Raw genomic sequence first — 17828 nt, 5'->3', positions numbered from 1 at the left:
CTTGAAGAAGCAGATGATGAAAACACTGACCATTAGACTTACAACAGGGCTTTGATTCCCAGGGACCTGACTCAGATCATCTGTTTTGGCAGGAAATTATTGATAAGTATTTCTGAGTATGCTTTTTCTCTTTTTTTTCCCCCATGGGTTTGCTTTCACTGTTGCACCATTCATGTATGAATTGGTGGTAATGGCAGGAAATCACATTTGAAATGTGACAAAATGTTAGTTTTTGGAGATAGAAATAGTTTGGAAAAATACTGCTCTCTGGTCAGATATATATGCTTTTGGCTTTTCTCTTTTCAAAATTCAGTTACCACAGCATAGTAGTATGTTCCAGCATTTTATTTTTCTCAATAATATGTTTTATTAGGGTTATCTTAAGCACAGCTGTGAGGTTTTGTAAATTATTTCTGTTTTTTCCTTTTTAAGTTTTGCAGGGCTTCAAGTTTGCATGTTAGCTAGTGTTCTCTATTCTTGAGACAGGTTTTCTTCTCTCATTTTTTTCAGAATGAGTACACAACTTCAAAAGTAAGATTCTGGGTTTTTTCACTACAGTTTTTGAATTGTCTGGACACAGTAGACTTCAGTTTTATACACTAATTTTCTTTACTCTTTGAAAACTGCTGCTTGATATCTGAATGTCCTTTTCCGCAGAATTTTACAAAACAGCAGTTAATAAACTCAACTTTTTAATTACCTCTTTTTTTATTTTATGTTCTAGGGTTTTGACCCACCGCATCAAAGCGACACAAGAACTATTTATATAGCAAACCGTTTTCCCCAGCATGGCCATTATGTCCCTCAGAAGTTTGCAGACAACAGAATCATATCATCCAAGGTAAGGAATCAATTTGTCATGGCAAAACCACTTGATGTGTTGCTTAGGAAGTTGTGTGGCTGATGTGCATGCCTCTGTTATGTCTAGTGATGCATATACAATATTCAAAATGAAACAAACTGAACAGTTTTGAGGGAAAAGCTGTGTTGCTTCTTGTATAGTTTGTCTCATTCTCTCACCTTTCTTTCCTCAAAACTCAAGTACACAGCAATTAAGCAAGTTGGTCAGGCTTTGTGAAGAAAAGTAGTTTTTCATCCAGTGTTGCCCAAACTACTTAAAAGGCAGGATGAAGCTGGGTATGAGGATTTTTAAAATAGTCAAACTGAAAGCCAGTAGTCTGCATAAAATAAATCAGCAGTGGACTGCAGTTGTGGATTCCCTCCCGGTGTGTCCTTGGATTGAAATCAATAGAGCTGATGGTGGGGATGTGCCTCATTGCTGTAGTGTTGGAGGGAATGTTACAGCTGCAGGAATTAATTTCTTTCCTCCTACCCAGGACAAAAGCAGTCAAATGACTCCAGCTGCCCCTGTCCCGGTTGGAGGAAAACATTTTAAACTTGGCCTGTAGAGGAAATGCAGTTGCTACCCCTGCTTCCCTGCTAGCTGTACCCAAACCAGAGGGAATTAAAAAAAATGAACAAAAATTGGATACAGCACCAAGGTCTGGGGGAGGGGACCTGGGGAATGAAAAGATTTAGGTTAGGAGAGTTCAGTGGGAGCAGAACTGAATTGCATTGAAAAATTGTGCATTGTGTTGTAATTATTCATCTCTCTCTCCTTTTCTTCCCTTCAGTATACAGTGTGGAATTTTGTTCCAAAAAACTTATTTGAGCAGTTCAGAAGAGTAGCCAACTTTTATTTTCTCATTATATTTTTGGTTCAGGTAAGTTGAATAATACTCAACAAATTGCAATTTTTGTTGTAGATTTTGCCACTGATTTTTGTTTTATGAATTTGACTTCTCTACTTATATATTCTGTCTATAAAAAGAACACATTTCCAGTTTCTCTAGGAAAACAACATAACTTTAAAAATAATTATGTCCAAATTTAAGTATTATCCTTAGGTTTTAAAAGTCCATTGCACAGTCAGCGCAGGGATTCAGTAGTCTGCCTCCAATACAACTTTAAAGCTCTTAAGGGAGTAATGGAATTCCAAACACGCTTCTTGTTTTTGTAGTCATTGGTGGTGTTTGAATATTTGTATATTTTCACTGTAAGTGGTTGTAGTCAACAGACTATTGTGATATAGTTCTAAGATCCTCAAATTCAATTTGTTCTAATAAAATGAACATACAGATGTTACAGTTAAAATCAATAGTTTGCCAGTTTTGAAGACCTCCATTAGTGCTGTTACTGTGACAGCTTATGTCAGAAATATTGCTGTGGCTTTTGTAGCCAACTGTATTTCTTTTAATTAAGAACACCCATGAGTAGATTAGGACAGTCTGTAATTTTCTATGATCTTTGCCTCTTCAGCTCTGTAATATACCTGAATTCTGTTCAATGTTGTGTCACAGTTCTTTAAAACTATTTCCTTTCAGTAGTGTCTAAATAAACAAATAAGGATTTAAGGGCAGGAATTATGTTCTGAGTGTAATCCTGTTCTCTCAGTTTTTGTCAAATGGATGCCCTCATGTGTATGGAAAATGTCTTCTTGTCCGTGTGTCTACGTTTTTAGAACAGCAAAAAAGTTGCAGTCATTTTTGTTCGTTTGTTAAAATGGAGATCTCTTTTTATTCAAATCCCTTTTGGAAGTTCATTAATATCTAGTTTTTGTTTTGTTTTTTTTTTTTTTTTTAATGAGGCAAACCTACATTTTAAAGCTGACCACCATGGTACCTTCCCTGTCCTGTGAATCTCGTGTGGCCAAGATGCAGTGTCTGTCATTTCCACCTTTTCCACTGGGGATGGCAGAGTTGGGGCAGGGTCTCATTGTGTGATTTCAACTTGCAGCACAGTCCAGTCCACGTTGTTCACCACACATGTGCATGCCCAAAACAAGGTGACAGACTGCATTTTGGTCACATGAAGTGTGTCATGGATGTGTGTCCAGCTGCATGGCAGGCAGAGGACCATAGTGTTCTGGTGAAATGTGATAATTCAGCACAAAACCTGCTTCATTTTCATATATGAGCCTCTCTTGAGAAAGAATGAGAGAGTAGATGGCAGAAATGCCATGATTAACCCTATCCAGCCAAAAATCAGATGCTTCTGATAGGGTTTTTCTTAGTCAATATGCTGCCAAGCTGAAATTGTAGTGCTACAGTTAAAAAACAGACAGTATTGCAGCCTAGGTCTCATTTTTGTTGTATTCTGTAAATTGTCTGTTTCTGTGAAAACAACCAACCAAAAACCTCATGTGTGCATTGCAAAGTGCCATGATCTGTTTTCTCTGTGAGGTTCTTCCCTTAGTGATAGAGTAAACTTCATGTATGACTTTTTTTTCTTCTTTAATGATTCCCAAAGCAATGCCATAAGTCTCAGGTAAAGTGGATCAAATCAGTGTTTGTGGTTTTGAGTAGTTCTTGTGTATATTTCCTTTACAGCACTTGACCATGTTGATTTTTTCCTGCAGCAGAAGAGAACCACTAACATCCCCCCACATACAGAATCTTAGTGTGTACACTGCACTTTTGGCATGCCAGCAATAATTGCACAAATTGTAAAAACCGCATGTTAACTTGGGGCAACCAGAAAGGTGCAGTCTAAAAAAAGTGTTCTCTAATATCTAAACCATTGGAAATTTCTGTTCTTAACCTTGTTTTCACTTCTAAAGTGGATGATGTTATACTCTACATTGCTGGTAAGCACTAGATCATATAGAGTGTTAAAACAGCTTCATAAAATGTAGATTTCCTTCCTTTGTAATATACTTTTGAATTCATTTTTCCAGGATGAAATTGTATCTTCCTTTTAGTAAGGGACTTTAAAAATGTCACATGCTTTACATATGTGACTAAGGCTGCTCTGTGCCCTGAAACATTTGTTTGCATCATTACTGATGTATTATTTAGTAGTCAGAAACTGAGTTTTGCTTGAGAAATTCTGCAGGAAATGCAGTAAAAATACTCACAGGTTATAATAAAGAGTTTGGGAAATAGTCTTCTTGCTGCTGCTTCTTTTTTTTTTTCTTTTTTGAATGTACAATTGTACAAATAACATTTGGACTAATTTTTGGGTTTTATTTTCTTCTAGCTCATGATAGATACCCCAACCAGTCCTATTACCAGTGGATTGCCATTATTCTTTGTCATAACTGTGACAGCCATAAAACAGGTAAAGGGGAAAAATCTGGCAACATGAAGTCCTACTGAAGTAAAGTTACTTAACAGAGTCTGACCAGCATAGTGCTTAGATACTAAAAATACATAAAAATGGTGTAATTTTAGAAACTGTTTTGGGTTTAATGCTTCTAGTTAGATGCTTGAGTTTCATCATTTGGTTGGTTGTCAAGCACTCAGTGACTCACTGCAGTACCCTAAAATGGACAGTGGATGACTGTCAGGCAGCATTTTTGTCTAAATATTACATGTCACTTGTTATCAGACCTTTTCTGAAAGCTCCTCACTTATTCCTTTGGCACACCTCACTGCCTGTTAGAACCAGTCCTCCCACATCACACCCTGAGAAAGGAGCTTGGGTGTGTTTGTCAGTAGTTAAAAGGCAAATTTTGCCCCAAGGGGTATGTTTTATGGTGTAAAATGTGTATTAACTGTGATCCTGTACCAAGTAAAAGCTCTGGTATAGAAAGCTCTTGGTCTTCTTTGGTTGCATAAAACATTATGGAGTGTTTCATAGCACTTAAAATAAGAAAAATCATCTGAGTTTTATAGAAATCTTGTTCCAGCACCATATTATATCCTTCTGAGACCTAGAGCCTCTGGAATCAGAATATAAAAATTAAAGAAAAAGAAAAAAAAAGTCTTCTGTTTTCTTTATGCCCTTAAAGCAAGAGGAGAAAGAAACAAGCTCATAAATAAAGAAGTGATGTGGATAAAAATTATAATCTCTTATGCAGGGAGGTAATTTTCAGGAACTGTCCTCTTCAAGGGATTTGACAGTGCTGTCGGGAATAGATGCAGCCTCGCAACTGAAAAATAAGCAGGAGAGTGTTTCAGAGCTGTAACTGGAATTTCAATTTGCCTTCTGTGCTAGAAAGACCCAAAGCCACCCAGAAATAGGGCAAAAGTAAAAATAGTTCTAGTTTTCAAGAAGATAGAAAGGTGTTTGGGACAGAGTGGTTCTTAATGCTGGAGTAATATTTGGACTAATATTTCATCTTGTTGCTGTGCAATTTGTATATGTAGAATGCCCTAATCCTATTCAATTGCAGTTGTTACCATAACCCCCAAAAAATTACATGTTCAAAAGCTATAATCATAAGTAGGCAATGGATAATGAAACTGTGTGAACTAAAAGATTATGAAACAGAGTTAAAAATATCAGATGACTTTTTCCAGAAAGAAGTTGGACTTGTGTAAATCTAAAATAGTCCAAAATAATCTTAACACCACCTTGTTTCTAGATGTCCAATCTTGTATTGGGAAATTTAACTCTCTTATCATCAATTTCAAACAGAGATTCTGTCATTCCTTTTGGAAGCTTGAATCATTCATGACTTTCCAGGCATCAAGAGATTTTCTGGCAGTCTTAATATCTCTGTAAGACTGTTGGAATCACCTAAACTGATTTAATGGACTCTCACGTTTCTCCTACCTGCTGCAAAGGAAGCAAGCAATATTCGCAGGGTGTTATCTTGAATGGACAATGAATTGTGCTATTTCCAACAGGCTGCCCCCAGACAAGGGAGAAAGACAAATCTGTTGGAGTGCAGAGAGAAAAATCTCCAGTATTGCCTCAAAATCAGTTCCCATTTTCTCTAAACCAGAAGTGTAATAGGAAACAGATTTTAAGGAAAGAACCCCTTTTTGAAAGCTGTGGGGCACTGGTTCTATACAAAGGTACATCAGGATGAATGTTAAACTATAATTTAGTATTCTCTCAAAAGTTGAAGGGGAAAAAATAGAAGCATTAATCATATGAAAGTTTGAGAAGCTTAGCAGTGGATGGAAAAAGTCTCCTGCCTTCCAGGAGACTGGTGAATGTGGCACCTCTTGCAGACCTTAGAACTCAGCCTTGTTTTAATCTCAGCCAAGGAGACAGAACTTTTTCTACTTGGAAGTGTAATTGCACCTAGGTCAGAAGAAGGACATACAAGACTGCAAAGTGATGCAGCTCATGCTGTGTCATTTTGTCTGTCTTGTTAGCCAGAGCATTTTCCTCCTTATGCCTCTGAAGATCTGTATGCGGTCCTCCAAGGACTTCAAAGCTAGCGAATAAATAAAAACAAAACAAAAAGTTAAAAAAACCCCAACAAACACAACCCAAAATACAACAAAATAAAGGTATTTTCCAAGGAACTTTAGGAAAAAGTGCATTTTAATAAGTTTGTAGGTATTTAGCTGAAGGAACACAAAGGTTTACTTGACTGGCCGGTAAATTATAAACAGCTACTTTGCAGGTTTTGATTAACTATAGACCTAAACTGAAAATGACAAACCTGGTTATATGAAATGCAGATCTTTTCTCAATTACATTGGTGCAGTTATTTAAGCAGGACATAAGAATATAATTTAATTGAGGGATTTTAATCTTTAGTTTATTTCTATGTAAGTAGGCAACATTCCCTGTATTCCTCTTGCATCTTTCTTTTTCACTGTATTTTTCCAATGTTTTCAAGTGAGGATAAGGACCTCTCAAAAAATGCTGCAGTAGGTAAATCTGGGGGGAATTTGAACTGACCACACTATGCTGGTTCTTAAGAATTCCCTGGTGTGAGGTGTCACCCTTGTGTTGGAGGCAGGAGGTGTCAGATGGAGGAAGCGCTGAAATCTGTGCTTTCTAAAGAAGGTAAATTTCAGTTCTTTGCCAAATGCCCACATTGCTCAGCTGTTCAGGTTTGTGAGACAAATGCCCCAAGGTTACTGGATGTTAGTTAAATCCTTGTTTTCTTCTGTCAGTTACCTTTAACAAGGAGCTGTAGGTACTGACTCTTGCTTTTTTATACTGCTTAGGAGGGATTCAGGAGTCGTACTTGGGGACTTCAGGATTCTGAAGTCCCAGTATCTCTCTGTATGACTGCTATTACTGCATGCTTCTTAATTATTGATTTTGAAGCATTTGGCATATAAAGCTCTTTTCCCCATTCCCCCGTTCTTCATCTTTCTTTTCAAACACAGGTAGTGCAGTTGTGCTGTCCTTATTCATTTGTACTAATAACAGTGGAGATGTGTGAAGGTAGAATTGCAACACTGTTTTTGACATGCAAAATTCATATAACTTTTTCCTACAAACTCCAGTCAACCACAGAACTCTCTAAATACTGCATCTGCATTAGTACTTCTTGTACTATGCCATTCATATAATGTTTGTAGGATGAATTTGGATTGTGCCTGCTGTTTCACACTTCTTCTGTCTGCACACTTCCATGGAAATGTTTTTAACTCTTTCACAGTTCTTATATACCTCCATTTCATATACAGAAAAGCATTTTAGGAAGTCTCTATTATTGCAGATTAGTTGCAGGAGTCTTGCCAGGTTGTAAGAGACATTTGAACTTCCTGCATGATTGATCCATTTCCTGTGCTTGCTAGTGGGGCTTTCAGTACCTAGACTTGGAGATGAGAGATTAATATGCTATTATGATCTAATGCTGTTAGATTAAACAAGCAGTGGATTTATACTTTAGGAAAATAGGAGGGGAATAGTATACTTGGATTCACAATCTTGAGTGTTTCCACATGTGAGTGCATGGGATAAAAGGTGCCTAAACAGATGTGAAGTATCAGGCAAAGAAAAGCTGCTTAGTTTATCAGTTAAAAGCTCAGTTGCTGCAGACTGTTCCATTAGGGCTCAAAAATAACAGAAGTCTTCTCAGTCATCTCTTGCTGGACAGAGCTGATGTGTCAACAGCATGTCACACACACTTAAGTCTTGAGATTCCATGCATGGGCTATGGCAGTAACTATAAGAAATGCTATATGATATGACTTGAGAAAGTAATTTCAATCTAAAAAAAAAAAAAAAAGAAATCCACAAAGGAGCCTGAGGACTGATTGTTCCCAGTTTTGTGGTGTATTAATCCATACAGGCCATAGATTTATTGAGTGCTTGGTCATCTGATCTGCAGAAAATGTCACTGCCTGTTTTTGTTTTAAGAGAACATGGGACTGTTAAGTTTCCTCACCACTGCTGCTACTTTATTTGCCTTTACATGTTTGTGTAAAGTGACAAAATTAAGAGGTTTGCAGGTTCTTGAGTAACAGCTGGAGCAGAAACTCAAGAGAAGTTAGTAACTGTATTCAGACAATGCAGGAAGTACTTTGAACGCATTTGCTTACTAGATTAAGTTTAGTCTATTTTTTTAGTTTTCTTGCTTTAAAAGTAGATTTTTATGTGTTTTCTACAGGGCTATGAGGACTGGCTGCGACATAAAGCAGACAATGAAGTCAATGGTGCTCCAGTTTATGTTGTTCGAAGTGGTGGCCTTGTGAAAACCAGATCCAAAAACATTCGGGTAAAGCACAAACTGAGCATTTTGTTTCTATAACACAGCTACAAGTCTTGTTTTATTATAGCTAATCATTGTGGTTTGGTAACAATGCTGGAATGAATTCTGCCCTTCAAACCTCTCTGTATCTTTCTGATCTGTGTTCACTGTGTTAGGTGGGGGACATTGTCAGAGTAGCCAAAGATGAGACTTTCCCTGTTGATCTGGTGCTCCTGTCGTCTGACCGAGTGGACGGTTCATGCCATGTTACCACTGCAAGTTTGGATGGAGAGACCAATCTTAAGGTCTGGGTTACTTTGTGACATAGAATGTAGTTAATTTGTAGTGCCATTTTTCCTTCAGCCTGTTGAAATACCTGCCCTGGTAGTCCTGTAGTAACCCAATGGGCACTGTTTTACAGACACATGTCGCAGTCCCAGAAACAGCAGTGCTGCAGTCTGTTGCCAACCTGGACAAACTGGTAGCTGTTATAGAATGTCAGCAGCCAGAAGCAGATCTATACAGGTATCACTTTATTAGTAAATATTTTGAAATTAAATCAAAATGAGGTGTTTAATACTCATAATGTTACAGGTTAGGATTAAAATAGTTTCAGACATCTGCTTGAACTTCAAGTTTTAATAATCGGCTTGTGTTTATACATATATACTTTCTGAAAGTTGCAAGTGACAAGTTAAATTTGAGTACTTGAATAGTAAACCAGACAAAATATTTATCTTTTTTATTTTAATTATGTACATTTCAGTTCTAATCATTAAACGTGTTTCTAGATTTTAAAGAATTAAATAGCCTACAGTTTGATTAGGTTGAATAAACTTCTATAAGGTTCTGCTGGACATTTCAATATTATAAAGGATATGGTAAAACGGAATTGGCTCAAGTCTAACTCTGAGGATATATGTTGCTCATATTTATTTTGCATATGCTCCAGAGAAGATTTGAAATCCATTCTTCAGCAGCAAAACCTTACATTAAAAAAAGGATATCTGGGTGTGTTTTAACATCAGCAAGCAAAGTCATAGACTCTGTAAAGCAGCATCATGGGAAGCAAAAGTTATATTCCCATCCAAGTTTCTTCTGAATTGTATAATGGGAAATTATGGCTATGAAGTAGTAGTTTTTAAAATCCAAGTACACTTTCGCAGTTGTTCTGAAGTAAGCTTGGAGATCTTTGAGAAATATTAAGTATTTTAAAACTAAGATACTCAGTTTGAGCAGAAGTTCAAATATTTGATATTTAGAAAATTAAGATATAATCACTATAGAGGTTTGTGTCCCTTTTTGTGGCTAGAGTCATGCTAAATAAGTGCGTGTCAGATTTTTAAATGTGTAGTAGACTGGCTTTATTAAATGAAAAGTTTATATTTCTGGTGGATAATGTGCAGACTTTCATTTGTTGAGGAATTATTTTCTACTGAGTCATCAAGAAGTCACAATCTGTTTTAAATGAATAGAAATATAATATTTTGTGGTAATTTATCAGAGTTAATAAGCTTTCTCAAATGCCTGTTCCTATGAGGGATAAATGTTTCTGTTGCTAAATGTGTCTTGTAAAATTACTGCCAGTTTGCCATATTGATTTAGTTTGATTGTTAATAAAAATTGATTTATTTTTTACTTATGAACCATTAATGACTTTTTGGTAAATATAGAGAAGGTTTCTACATTTTTGAGTCTTTATGTAGATACTTCTAAGACATATCCATCTTTCATAGATTTGTTGGAAGAATAACTGTAAGTCAACAAGCTGAAGAAATAGTACGGTGAGTAAAATTGTATAAGGTGATTATTTAGAACACATGGAGGTGATTTAAATCTTGACCATCACAAGGGTTACTCTTGAATATATGAAAATGGGAGGTTTTTTTATTAAGAGTATCAACTGCAGCTGCATACCTTAGATGGAGATGAGAAAAAATGAGTGAAAGAAGTTCGTTACTACCCAGTGTTACAGATTTAATACAAGAGTTCTGCAAAGCTTGGCTGTTGTGAGGCAGGTAATTTTTTTGGCACTGGTAATCAGCTAGTAACTGTTGTTATTTGTTAATTAAAGCATTTATTGATCTGAAACAATTTCCACTGACATATTTTATATCCTACAAGAGATCCCCTGTCATCAGAGGCACTGAGAAGGAGGTTTTACAGTTGAAATTCCTAGAAATTCCTGGTTTAACAAAGCCTCTGCTACAAATTTGTAATTTTTAGTATCTATTTCAAACTACAGATGGACTGTGCAGATAAGTGTTTACATCTGTCACAGGCAACACAGCTGTGTGCACATAATCATGGACTCACCACCTTTCCTTGTGCAAGTAACAAACTTGCAATTACAAAAATCAAGATGTGAAGCCATTTACAGACTTCCATCTCGACTTCCTGGAAAGATTTCTAATTGCTGTGGGTTGGTCCCAGCTACCAGTGAGGCATCCAAACAGCTGCTCAATTGCCACCACCATAACAGGATAGGAGAGAAACAGGAAGGACAGGAGTGAGAAGAATCATGGTTTGAAATGAAGACATAGAAATCACTCACAAGAAATTACCAAATTTTCAGAAATATTTAGCATTCAAGTTTAATTATTTTATCTTGAAAGTCATTGATTGTCCAGCTTTAGAAAAAACTTTGTCACCTCTTCTGAAAAGGTGAAGTGCTGTGTGTAAATTAGTAAACAGGTAGATCTGCTATGGTTCTTTCACTCCTCTGATGTCCAAAATGTTATCCTTCACACTTTTTTTTAGTGACATTTCTACTTAAATTTTAAAAGACTACTTTTTCCATGTAATATCTGCCTTCAGTCTGAGGAGCTGGATGTCTCTCAGTCTGAGGCTGGCAAACGTCTGTAAACAAAAACAGTGACATGGAGTTCAGAGTAAATCGAGGAGTTTTCAGTGGTTTTGCAAGAAATATGGAAGTGTAGCAGCCAGGTCACATGGCCTCAAGTTCGGTGGCTTAGTCACCCTCACCAAAAGGCCTCACTCATGTCACCCCCAAAAACCCACTCAGTTGTTCTCTAAGGTCACTTTTGCTACTTCATTGGCAGCTTTTCAGAATTCATTCCTGCCAAGCTTGACAGGTGAAGCATTGGGGTAATTTATCAAAATAATTCAGTTGACAATGTGAAACAGCTGGTTAAAGGGAGGTGGAAAAAATAATTACAAGTTCCGACTAGTAGTTGAGCTGTATCTTCTGTCTAAGATAAACTTGGGTGGTCTGTGTTGCGCTGATTCAGTTTTGGTATTTTGGGTTTGTCAGGCTGGTTTTACAGAATTGAATCCAGAAATATAAATTATGTTTCTTATATGAAAATTTTAAATGCTCAAACATTTAGTTCCTTTTAGTTCAAATTTTCACCTAAAGTCTGAGTCTAGCCTAAAATATTAACATATGTATGTTTAATTTAAAGAATCCATCATAATCTGTGAGTATAATTAGTACACATGGTATTTGTTGTGGTAACTGTTACATTTGCAGTAACATTTAAGTTAAATTTTTGACTGTGGGAGGTGACTTGTGGGTTTGGCTTTGTTTTTTATTGACTAACTTCACCTTATTCTTTCAAAGGGACTTCAGGTTTAAGAGCTTTGTTTATATAATAGTAATCATGGCCTGTATGTGGCACAGCTAAAGGAGAAGTAGGGTAAACCCAAGGGCTTGCATGCCAAAGCACTTAGCATCAGAACTTTTAATTCTTTTGTTTCTACCTAATATGTCAGTCTGGCCACTACAGTTGTTAAATTTCTGCTTTCGTATGAAACAGCGGAAAAAATACCTTTTTTTTACATTTCAGACCAACCCTGCTGGCAGTTTCTAAAGATGATACAGCTGCTGCAGTAGAACATATGGTTCCAATCTTATATTAACTTTGTTTCTAACTAGACCCTTATTTTCACAGCACTGCATATGGTGAACATAGCCAAAGAAATAAATGTGTTATTGTATTGTGATAGATGTGAGGAAAAAACATCTATTTTACCTTCTGAAATTTAGTCTGCTGTGTTAGGAAATAAAATTGGCACTGCTGTGGTGATATCCATCTAATTGTTTCTTTCTTTGGTGTGAATAGCTTTTGAACTTTCTAGATCATTTCAGTCTGACAGAGGGGTAGAGGATTGGTAAATTAGCCAAACCTAAACCAGCACTTTGGGTGCACTCTGAGCTCGACTGTTTTCTTGCCTGCTTCCTTCCCAAGTAGCTTGTGGCTCTCCCTAAAGCAGCCATTTGGAGTATTTAGCTCAGTCAGTAGTTATAGGATAGGGAACAGTGGTGGAGGAGTATGGCAGTGACCAAAGGAGACATGAAAGGAAACAGAGAGTTCTGTGGAGCGTGTGGGAGCTGTGGTGAAAGGGGTAAGGTCACTGATTGAGTTGCTGCATTGGGAATTTAGAGGGGATATAGCACAGCCTTGCATATGAAACTGGATTTCGGTACTTCTCCAGTATACAGAACAGCTAATGTTTACATGCTGATATGTCTATTTCTTTTTAGACCTCTTGGGCCTGAAAGTCTCTTACTTCGTGGAGCAAGATTAAAAAACACTAAAGAAATATTTGGTTTGTAGACATCTAAATATTTAAAGAGTATTCTCTTCTTAAAACCTGTTGATGAACTGTGTTTTAATTCTACTTGACTGAAGAAATTGTAATAATCTTGCTGACTGTTACCTGAGGGGATATGATTATAGATGAAAGTAATGATATTATGCTGAAGAACCTCTAAGGATATAAAGTTCCAGCTCTGCTCTGTGAAAATATTTGAAGTGGTTCAATAAAGGAATAACTTAACTTCAATGGATAAATGACTGTTCTTACTGTTACCTATTGTTGAAGGCTTTCTCCTGAGATTTACCAGGCTGATTTCCATAAAATACATATTGAAGAGCAGTACAGTCATAATAATGAAGTGTGTTAAAGTAGGTATTAAAATTCAGTATTACTCTTTTACTACAGAAGAGTCTTGCAAATAGTATATAATACTGTTTAGTAATAAACACAGAAGTAGTACCACATTTTGCTTTTATCCTATATCTCTCAAAATGAAAAATTCTGCAAATTGTATTTATGCAGAAAATGAAGTCTGACTCTTCCCCCCTTCCTTCCCAGGTGTTGCTGTGTATACAGGTATGGAGACAAAGATGGCATTAAATTACAAGAGTAAATCTCAGAAACGGTCAGCAGTAGAAAAGTATGTTTATTTTCTAATATCTCTCTTATTTGTAGAGCTTTAACTTAGTTTTTCCTGTGTAGCCTTAAAACCCTGGTGGTCTCATCATTGAGTTATAGGCAAAGGGAAGAGAGTGTTAATTGCCTTGCCTTCAGTAGGGAGCTATAAAGATAAGATCCATTTTTTGATATTACATCCTTTAGTAGTGTACAAAGTGGAAATACCCAAGCTTGCTTCTGATTGCAGGGTAGGTGTTGCTATGATAGATACTTGTATCGAATCTCATTATTTATTTTAAAAAGAAAAGGAGTTCTGATATGTTGCCTTTATTCCAATTACTAAAAATCTGAGAGAGCCCCCTGGCATTCCTGTGCAAATAAATAGCTACATGCAAACAACTGTATGTAGCACAAGAGAAGTTCAGTTGTCAAAGCATGGGCAGGATCATCTGGCTGGTTATAAAACAGGAAGCAGGTGTGACTATCCTGCTGTAGCCTGGCCTGGGTTAAATGCTAAGTTAAATGTTCAGCTGCACGTGGCAGTGCTCTTCTAACTGAGGAAAGAGTGTGGCCATGGGTTTTTGCTGTGCTTGTTTGTACTGCCTGCACAGCCTTGCGAGCTCCTTGGGGGAAAAGAGGACCAGTGTGGGACTGTAGGTGTGACACAAGTCAGCTGTTGGGGTGTTCCTGCACCTTAATCTAGTCTTCACATTGCCATACAGAGTTTCTCTTAGTCAGATGTAGAATTTGTTTCCTGTTCTGTTGCCTGCTTGTCGCATAGGAACTTTATATCTGTATCAAGCATAGGCTACACTTTCTACAAAATAGCGCAACAAGTTTTTGATCAATTCATGTAACCACACTGTGTCAACAGATGAAGTAAAATAAACTGAAATTTCTTGCTTTATTTGTTTGCCTCTTTATAGGTCCATGAACTCATTTTTGATTATTTATCTAATAATCCTCCTCTTTGAAGCCATTCTTAGCACTATTTTGAAGTATGCATGGCAAGCTGAAGAGAAATGGGATGAGCCTTGGTATAATGAAAAAACAGAGCATGAAAGAAACAGCAGTAAGGTAAAGTAGTTCTGCCCAGTTGCATATCTGAGGAACGCTCAATGTCATATATATTATGCCTCTATTCTATGTGTAACCACCACATGGTCCACTTGCAAGTCTCTGTGCTGTTGTGTCAGTGATTTTTGAGTTAATCCCCTGTAGCCTCACCATTGTGTAGAAACATTTCTACTTCTGTTACTGGTTGGACTTTTCCTTCCTTTATGAAAAGATCAGACTTTTTGAAAACTTTTGAAAAGGCTTTTTTAGACATATTTCTAATGGTCTGTGTTCTAATTACTGTTCTTTAGGATGTCTTTTGTCATTCCATAAAGGAAAAGAGGACGAGGAGGGCTGTTCTTGTGTATGTTCTATTGCAGTGATTTCACAGTTCAGGAATTTTGTATGTTCTGTGATGTTGAGATGGTTTGGACAATTTCCTAAGGCTGTAATTTTGCTCAGGCTCCTGCTTGCCTGCTCAGTTCTCTTTAGAGATTGAAGGGATACTTTAAAGTGTTCCTGAAATTTGTGGTTCTGAAAAATATATCTTTTTTCAATTAGTCTGTATTTTTCTGTGTTCTCTTTAATTTTTTATTTCTGTATGAGTCTGCCTTTGTCCAAAGCAGTTCAGGAGCTTAATCTGAAATAATTGCTATGCAAGTTAGTCTAGCCTGTGGAGCCTTTCAGTTCTGAATAGAGCAGGGATAAGTATTTCCTCAATCTTTACATTCCTTTGCCATCAGGAATGTAGAGAGCCATATGTGTTTCTGCAGTGTCATTCTTCTTCTGTCATGTCTGTGTTTTTCTGTCTCCCATGTTGACTTCCACAATCTGCTTTGCATTTCTCAGCATGCTGACATCCTTACTCAGAGTTCTTTCCCTGTCCATCTCCTCCTGTGTGTGCAGATTGTTATTTCATTGCCATTGCTTGAAGACATTCTCTAACTTAAGTAATTGTCACTACCTCTCTTAGATGAATTATTGCTCTCACTTTCTATCTGATTTTTCTGGTTTAGTCTGGAAGATCTCTTTAGGCACAGAATTTGCTGAGTTTTTGTCAGCTACTTTAATTATTTATTAAATACTTACAGCTATGGTCCCTAAAGAGAAAGAACAAACATTATTTAGCTTTGCAAATTGTTGACTGCTTTTATGCTTCCTTCATTTAAAACATTATCCTGTACCAATATCTGGTGGGGTTAAGAGAGGTGGCCTAGTTTTTGTCACCCTTGCTTAATATTCAAGTGTTGGTAAGAGTCTTTCCGAAGTACAAGTTAGATACTGAGTTTGTTGTGCGGATGAAAAAGAGACTGTAGTGCTGCATTTCAGTATTTATTAAAATTATCATACCTAGGAAAAAGAAGTTTCTCTCCTGTCACATAGGTGTTGGCTGAAATGCATGTGTGGAACAAAATTACTTGAAGAGGCATAAAAGAAATCCACATGGTCCCTTTCTTTTTATGTAGTCTGGATCACCCAAATCACTGCGAAGTGCCAGCAAACAGGAACCCTCTTGACACTTTACTGTCCTGAAACAACAGAGTGCTTGCAGATTCCTCTGACAGCATGGAAAATCACTTGATTGCCTTCACAATTTAGGGTTCCTCAGAAAAGCTTACATGAATTATGCTGTTTGATGGAATGGGGAACACATTTGATTTCTCTGACCAAACTCTTTCAGAGCTGGAAAGCAAAGTCACCATGACAGTTAATATTATTTGGCAGCCCTCCTAAAAATTCAGTAGAGAGACAAAAACTAATGAACTTGTGAATTGAAACCTCCAGTCACAGCTTAAAGCAGTCTTTTTGCATCAGTGTGAAGGTGTGTTACTGGGGCAACCTGCAAATGCCTGTGTTGTCACTGGAGTGTTGACTCTCTCGTGTGTGTGGGACTTGGGCTTCTCTGGCTCTCCCAGTTTGTCGTTTTTCATGCATACTGAAGCATAATTAAGTTACGATGTTTCACCTGACCACTGTGGTAATCTTTACATTTTCTTTTTTTCTCTTGTAGATCCTGAGATTTATTTCAGATTTTCTTGCTTTTCTGGTACTTTACAATTTTATCATACCCATTTCACTTTATGTGACTGTTGAGATGCAGAAGTTTCTTGGATCATTTTTTATTGGCTGGGATCTCGACCTCTATCATGAAGAAACAAACCAGAGAGCACAAGTAAATACTTCAGACCTCAATGAGGAATTGGGACAGGTAAAAAATACGTTGTCTGTTGGATTTTTTTCACCTATTTTCTACTTAGTTTTTAATACTAAAATTTGGTACTGTGGGCTTTTTATTACTTGTGATATGATTTCTGATTAATTTTTAAATAAGGTATAAAAACCTGATGGCAGAAGTTAAAATTTTTATATGATTAAAAAAATCTGTGTAATAGAAGGTGTGACTGGAGATTATTGTATCTTTTTTTCTTCTAACAAGTACATGCAATTCAAGTTTGTGTTTTTGCTTTATTTTACAAAAGGTAGAGTATGTGTTTACAGACAAAACTGGTACATTAACTGAAAATGAGATGCAGTTTCGGGAGTGCTCTATTAATGGCATAAAGTACCAAGAGGTCAATGGTAAACTAACTCCAGAAGGATTTTCTGAAGATTCTCCAGATGGAAATAGGCATGGTTTGGTAAGGCTTTTTGGTTTTCCAACTGTTAGTCATCCTAGTTGGAAAATGTTTTATTTCAAAGAAATACTCGTGTACCATTAGCATAAAAAAAACCTCAGCCCAAACATAAATCAGAATTTCTGAATAGTTTGAAGCTTTCAAGTGTCACTGAACAAATAATATTTATTAGACATGTTGAGATATGATTATTTAACATGAAATGCTTGGCAGATTTCTAAGTAAAACCACTTTTTCCTTAAGTGTGTTCAGAACTGGGTTGATATGTAAATGTTACGAGTCAAGTTTTCTCTTTCTTCTAGGTGAAAGAGGAAGAGCTCTTCTTGAAAGCAGTTTGTCTGTGTCATACAGTGCAGATCAATGCAGATCAGACAGATGGTGCTGATGGTCCCTGGCATGCCAATGGAATAACAGCCCCCCTGGAATATTACGCTTCTTCCCCAGATGAGAAAGCTTTGGTGGAAGCTGCGAGCCGGTGAGCAGCGCTGCCAGGGCTGTCTGACACAGGAATTGCCTGCCAGGGCAACCTTACAAATAGCTCGGGACACTGGTGAAGCCCAGGG

The 17828-nt window shown here is 36.9% G+C and overlaps 1 protein-coding gene across 11 annotated transcripts in view; it reads left to right on the top strand.

Moving 5' to 3' along the window:
- ATP11B (ATPase phospholipid transporting 11B (putative)) overlaps nt 1-17828 on the top strand; it is a 65363-nt gene that overhangs the window by 14389 nt on the left and 33146 nt on the right. For all 11 annotated transcript variants that reach the window (XR_004368693.3, XM_012575696.5, XM_012575700.5 and 8 more), the window contains exons 2-14: nt 725-841; nt 1635-1724; nt 4039-4119; nt 8312-8419; nt 8569-8697; nt 8814-8917; nt 10129-10176; nt 12900-12964; nt 13514-13595; nt 14500-14650; nt 16641-16838; nt 17110-17268; nt 17568-17740. Coding sequence is in view for 10 of the 11 variants with exons in the window: in XM_012575696.5 (XP_012431150.2) it covers nt 725-841; nt 1635-1724; nt 4039-4119; nt 8312-8419; nt 8569-8697; nt 8814-8917; nt 10129-10176; nt 12900-12964; nt 13514-13595; nt 14500-14650; nt 16641-16838; nt 17110-17268; nt 17568-17740 (1505 nt within the window). In the remaining variant the exon portion in view is untranslated. The remainder of the gene's footprint in view (nt 1-724; nt 842-1634; nt 1725-4038; nt 4120-8311; nt 8420-8568; nt 8698-8813; nt 8918-10128; nt 10177-12899; nt 12965-13513; nt 13596-14499; nt 14651-16640; nt 16839-17109; nt 17269-17567; nt 17741-17828) is intronic.

Source organism: Taeniopygia guttata, chromosome 9, assembly GCF_048771995.1.
Source record: "Taeniopygia guttata chromosome 9, bTaeGut7.mat, whole genome shotgun sequence".
Classification (NCBI taxonomy): Eukaryota; Metazoa; Chordata; class Aves; order Passeriformes; family Estrildidae; genus Taeniopygia; species Taeniopygia guttata.
This window is presented reverse-complemented; position numbering and strand designations above follow the sequence as displayed.